Consider the following 6,142-nt stretch of genomic DNA (forward strand, 5'->3'; position numbering starts at 1 on the left):
GAAAAATGTGGTATACAAAATAGGTTTTAGAAAATATGACATAATTTTGGGTTAATTTTGGAGACTTTTCTATCGAGGACTATTTACCCCCGAATATCTCATTTTAGAGACTTGATGTCAATGGTGGAAATATTCTACACTAAATTTTATTATGGGTGTCGGAACCAACGAAACTTGTAATTGTAATAATTATCAAGAAATATGTGGTATACAAATTTGGTTTTAGAAAATAAGACACAATTTGGGATTCATTTTGGTAACATTTCAATGTAGTTTCTATTAGGCCCCAAAATTTAATTTTAGTTGTTTGTTGTCAAGGGAGGAAATATTCTACACCAAATTTCATTATGGGTCTCCGAACCAAAGAATACTGTAGTTGTAATATTATACCAAGATATTCCATATCTTTCAAAAAAGTATGGTTAAGTATTAAATTTTTTGGAACAATTATCTCTCACCATAGCTTTTGCACTTGCTTTGCAGGATGCCTTAAATTTTATAAAATTAGAAAAAAAAAGATTTTTTTTCTGGTTTTCTTTTGCAACTAAAAATTTGTATTTGACGGGGAAAATTAAATATTGTGTGTAATAATAAACAAAATATATACAACATAAAACATGTATACCTACTAGGGAGGTGTGGTGGTTGTGTGTGGTGCTGGTATTTAAAAAGTGTTATACAAAACTGTTATACAAAAATAGTGATAGTTCGTTAGATTTTTCTCTTTTAAAAAATTAAACAAAGTATTTTTTAGAGCAGAGTAGAGTTTTGAAAAAACAATGTGTTTTAAGAAACTAAAAAGATATAAAACTTAAATAAAAAAATTACAGCCTGTTATATTATTTTTGTTGTTGTATTTATTTTTTTTGGAAATTTACTCTGCTTTGACAAATTGTTGTTGTTTTTGTTTTTCTTTTCTTTTTTATATAACTTATTGTTGTAAACTATTGTTGTTGTTGTTCTTGTTTGCTTGCTAAGTACTATTAATAATTTAAAAACCATTTTGTTTTGTTTTTGTAATGGACCGGTCGCCTCTTCTTCTCGTTTTCGATCTTAAACACCGGTTGATACACATAAAATAAACATAATTGCTGCACTTAATAACGCCGTTACGGGTACCGTAACAATCCAAGCATATGCAATATTACGGAATAAATGCCAATCAACACTGCCATCGGCATTGCCATGCGATTGGGCTGCTGGTTCGGCTGTTTGTTGAGGTGTTCGGCCATTTTCTAAAGCTTGCATATCATCTTTGGTTAATTCGCTGGCATTCTTTTCACCATTATTGCTGCTGTTGTTGTTGTCCTTTTTGGCTCCCTTCGAAGCGATATGACCGACAAATACCACAGAACCCACTTTACAGTGAGTTGTGGAAATTGGTATACCAACTTTGCTGGCCAGCAGTACAGTTATAGCAGCACCAATTTCAATTGTAAAACCACTGGAAGAAAAAGAGAGGAAACATTAAAATTATGTCCTTCAATTGTCTTCGAATAAAAAAAAAACTTACGTTGATGAGGTAATTTTGGTTAAATCATTGCCAATGGTTTCAATGACACGACGACCCCATAGCCAGAGACCAATAGAAATGCCAATACCACCATATATTAAAATATATATGGGACTTTCGGCTTTTTGCATCACAGAACCTTCGCGATAAATCATATATAAAGCAATTAGGGGACCAATGGCATTGCTGTAAAGGAAGATAATAAAAAAAAACAAATTAGAGTGAGTGACTTTTATGTTAACCTAAAAAAGGGAGGTTATAAGTCCCCGTCACCTAGATGGTGCCAATGGAAAAAATATTCTACACTAAACTCTCTAAAAATCGTTGAGTAATGGTAAATATGTATCTTTAATAATTTTCAATAAATAAGCCAAACAAATCGGAGTATTAAAAAAATTATTTCAATATAAATAAGCTTTCTGTTTATTTCAAATTGTCTCTGAAAGAGACCTCCTAGGAGTTTGATGTCAATGGAAAACATTTTCTACACAAAATTTCACTATAAGTCTCCAAAGAAATGAAAACTGTAAATATAATATTTAATTATGTAATGTCATCATTTATATTTAGAACAAACAGTAATATTTTTTGAATGGTTTATATTTTGTTCTTTTATAGGTTAGGGACGAATTTTCATAGAATAGCTTATCGTAGAGATATGATGCCAATGGAGAAAATGTTCTACACAAAATTTCACTATAAGTCTCCAAAGTAATGAAAACTGTAAATATGATGTATATCGATGTAATATCATCATTTATATTTAGAACAAAAAATAATATTTTCTGATTGGTTTATTTTGTTCTTTTTTAGGTTAGGGGCCAATTTTCATAGAATAGCCTATCTTAGAAATATGATGACAATGTAGAAAATATTCTACACAAAATTTTACTAAAATCATCTAACAGAAGAAATTCCCAGAACTTCAAATTTCTTGATTACACAGTCCTAAACATAACCTCAATTTGTTTTTTAATTAAAAAAAAATAAATTAATTTCTCCTCCTTACCTCACATCATTACCACCATGGGCAAAACTACCAAAGGTAGCGGTTAAAATTTGTAAAAACGAAAACAGCATTGACACCTCTTCGGTCTCCTCGCCACTATGGTCCGCTGAGGGATTTTTAAAATCATTTATCGCTTCTTTGCTTTCAATTAAAGGAACTTTACTGGAATTGGGTGAGAGGGTCGATGATATCATCATATCCAGACTGCTGCCACTTTCGATGACTTTTAAATTTTTCGACGATTCAATGCTGTTGTTGTGGGGTGCCACCAATGCCGTTGTGGCCTTATCACATTCATCCACATCACCAATTACCATTGAATCGGAAACATTTAAAGTGGGTGCTGGGTTGGTGTTATTATTTGCAATTGCAACATTGGCATTAATATTGGGAAGCTCATTTGTTTGGTGTTGTTGTACAGTGGCAGCTGATTGTTGTTGTGGTGGCTTGAAGCAGGCTTCCAATGAATTCAAATTATCCTTGGGTGTCGTCGTCGTTTTGTGTAGACCATTTAAACCGTTCAGACCATTTCCATTGCCATTGGCCTGCTCGTCAATAAAATTCAAACTGGTTATAGTCAAATCGGTATTGTCCAAACTGGCTTTGCCCAAGAGGTCTTCGGCCTTTTTAATTATTTCCGGATTGATTTTGTAGCCATCGGGTGTGGTGCCATTCAACGTTTTCGTGCCATTCAAATTAAAGGGGGCTAGCTTAAAGGTTTTTGGCGAATTGTCTGTCAACGAGACCAGCTCGGTAATTTCGGCAATTGCAGGCAGTTGTTTGCCATCGCTCACCAAACTGAGAGGACGACGATTTTTCTTAGGGCTACCGGACGGCGAAGATTCTACAAAAAAAATAAGACACATATTAATACAATGTTTATAATCCGAAGCAGAAGGCTCGACCAACTTACCCACAGAATCTTCAAATTGAAATTTGACAGGATTTTTAGCACGCAATTGTTTAGCAATTTTTCGCTTCTGCATAGGCACCAACACTAAATGCGTCAATATGGCCACCAACAGGCCCAATGCCACACTAACAGTCACAGCCATCCAGGTGGGTATATTATCCATATAAAGCACTGCAATAAAGAGAGAGGCACATTAGGAACCCAATCCACTTCTTCTTCGACAAACAAAAATGTCCAACTTACACTTTGGTCCATCCAACATAACACTGATGACATTTATGAAAAATGTCACACCATAGAATATGGGCAACGAACGGAAGCCGGCTTTAAGCGGTTCAGTGGCACGCAAAATAAACTTGCGTATGGCCAAAAACAACAGAATACTAACTAAACCACTTAAGACCGGCGATATGAACCACGAACCAACTATGGTACCCATGGTTGACCATTTCAAACCCTGGGTACCTCTGGCTACCAACGAGAAGCCAATAGTTGAGCCCACAATACTATGTGTACCGGAAATGGGTAATTTCAAAAAGGTTGCCACCAACAGCCAAATGGCACTACTGGCCAGGGCGGCCAAACAGCCCAACATCAATTCATTTTCATAGCCTTCATAGAGTTCAACTTCGAGTATGCCTTTTCGCATGGTATCTGAAACCTTGTAGCCTGGAAAAGAAGAAATAAAAAGAGAAATAAATTTTAATATAGAAGAAAAATCATTTCTTTGCTATTTATAGCCAAATTGTAAGAGGTAATTTTCATGATATGGGTTACATATACCGATTTCTTTTGTTCGGTGACCTATAGTGAAATTTTATGGGGAATAATTTTTCCATTGACACCCCATTCCTAAAATGAAGATTTATGGGTCAAATGGCCATTAAGCTGTGAACTATACGAAGAAATATAAAATTGTTATATAGTTTTTATGGCTAATTTGTTTTTGCATTTTTCTCGGTATCTGCTATAAAAATCCGATGAGTTTTGTTCGGAGATCTATAGTGAAATTTGATGGAGAACAATTTTTCCACTCACATGCAGGCCTTAAAATGAAGAATTATGGGTCAAATGGGCACTAAGTCGAATATTATTTTCGAAAAACCAACAAATTTCCATTATTTTTATAATCAATTTATTTTTGAATTTTGTATTGATATATATTATATATAGCGATTTCTTTTGCTCGGAGACCTGTTGTGAAATTTGATGAGGAACAAATTTTCCATTGACACCCAGGGCCTAAAATCAAGTATAGTGGCTGAAATTACCATTAAGCTGAGAACTATACGAAAATAGTATTAATTCATTTAAAATATCGATAACCAGAAGTTTACCGTTATTTTCGGTATGTATTCCTTGGAGCTACAGATTTTTGTTGTCCGAGGACTTATAGTGAAATTTTGTGTAGAAGATTTTTTCCATTAGCAAGGATTCCCTTACAACAATTATTCTGAAGTTACCGGTACTATTTGGAAAATTCCTTTTATCGTAACAAATTTGAAATTATTACCCCATTTTAAATCGAATATTATCCGGATATCCATTATAGCTATCGATATCATTTATTCCCTGACCCCTAGTGAAATTTTATAAGGAACACATTTCCCATTGACATCCCCCCTGTCAAAATCGAACTATTGAGGAGGTTTTTCTCAGATTCTGATAATTCCTTTTTAAAATAGTGTGCTTGAAGCTCTTGAAAATGAGGATATGAGGAAAGGTAAAAATAGTTGCACTTACCTATCAATACAGCTCCCGAAATTTCACAAACCGTGGCCAGAACACATGCTTGCCGTATTGTCAAAACGCCCGAACCAACACTGGTGCCAAATGAATTGGCCACATCATTGGCACCAATACCAAATGCCAAGACAAAGGCAATGATAAAACCGACAATAACAATCCACAGGACTTCCGGTGTAAAGGGTTCCATAATGAAAACGTTCGCTTGTTCTTTTTCGATGAGAGGGGCTTTGAAATGCTTTCAGGTAGTTTTTTCGGAGTTTATTTGTTTTTTGTTTTAAATTAACAACAACGATTATGACAATAACAAAAAGAATATCGACGAGTGGGGGGTACGTACTTAAATTATAAAGCTTGGCTTTCTATTTTTTGAGAGGATGAGCGATGAACGTAAGGAATATTTTTTTTATTTTGTTTTAAAAACAAAATCAAATAGATAGAGAGACAGGCAGACAGAGAGATGGACAGACAAATGCAAACTTATAAATATTTTTTTGTTTGTTTTTGGAAAATACTTGAAAAAATCAGTGGGTGGTGATTTGATTTGGTGGTGATGGTAAAGCAAAAACAAATCCTTTCAAACTTTCAATAAATGTTGCTGGTGGTGGTAGGGAATTGAAATTTTCTTTTGAGTGTTTGAGGTTTTTTTAAGGGAAAGGCTGTTTTTTGCTTTGGTTTTGTTTTTTTTACAATATACAATTGTTTTAGAAATAAACATTTGTTTTCAAATATTTAAGCCACCAAATTTGCGCTTAAACTTCATTTTGGTAAATCTCATGTTTACGGGTTTATCTTAGTGGCGCAAAATTGCTAAAGTACTAAAGCCAGTAAAGGGTAATTTTGAGAATACTTAAAGCAAATACTTTTTTTAAATTTAAATACAAAATGAGAATTTTTATAGGACGTTAATTGTATCTACCACCTTAGGGGTAAATAGAGATTAACGTAAAATATGTATGTA

At 33.9% G+C, this 6,142-nt stretch overlaps 1 protein-coding gene across 1 annotated transcript; it reads right to left on the minus strand.

The window, feature by feature from the left end:
* Positions 1 to 1,052: 1,052 nt before the first annotated feature.
* LOC133328630 (sodium-dependent phosphate transporter 2) lies at positions 1,053 to 5,379 on the minus strand. Its single transcript, XM_061537174.1, has 7 exons — positions 5,179 to 5,379; positions 3,679 to 4,104; positions 3,436 to 3,606; positions 2,523 to 3,366; positions 1,514 to 1,699; positions 1,284 to 1,444; positions 1,053 to 1,199 (listed from the first exon to the last, which is right to left on the minus strand). The coding sequence occupies exons 1-7, from the start codon at positions 5,369 to 5,371 to the stop codon at positions 1,054 to 1,056; spliced, it is 2,127 nt and encodes a 708-aa protein (XP_061393158.1). The 5' UTR covers positions 5,372 to 5,379; the 3' UTR covers position 1,053.
* Between the last annotated feature and the right edge of the window lie 763 nt (positions 5,380 to 6,142).

Source organism: Musca vetustissima, unplaced genomic scaffold (assembly GCF_032173495.1).
Source record: "Musca vetustissima isolate MV318-11 ecotype Yass unplaced genomic scaffold, APGP_CSIRO_Mvet_v1 utg1071, whole genome shotgun sequence".
NCBI lineage: Eukaryota > Metazoa > Arthropoda > Insecta > Diptera > Muscidae > Musca > Musca vetustissima.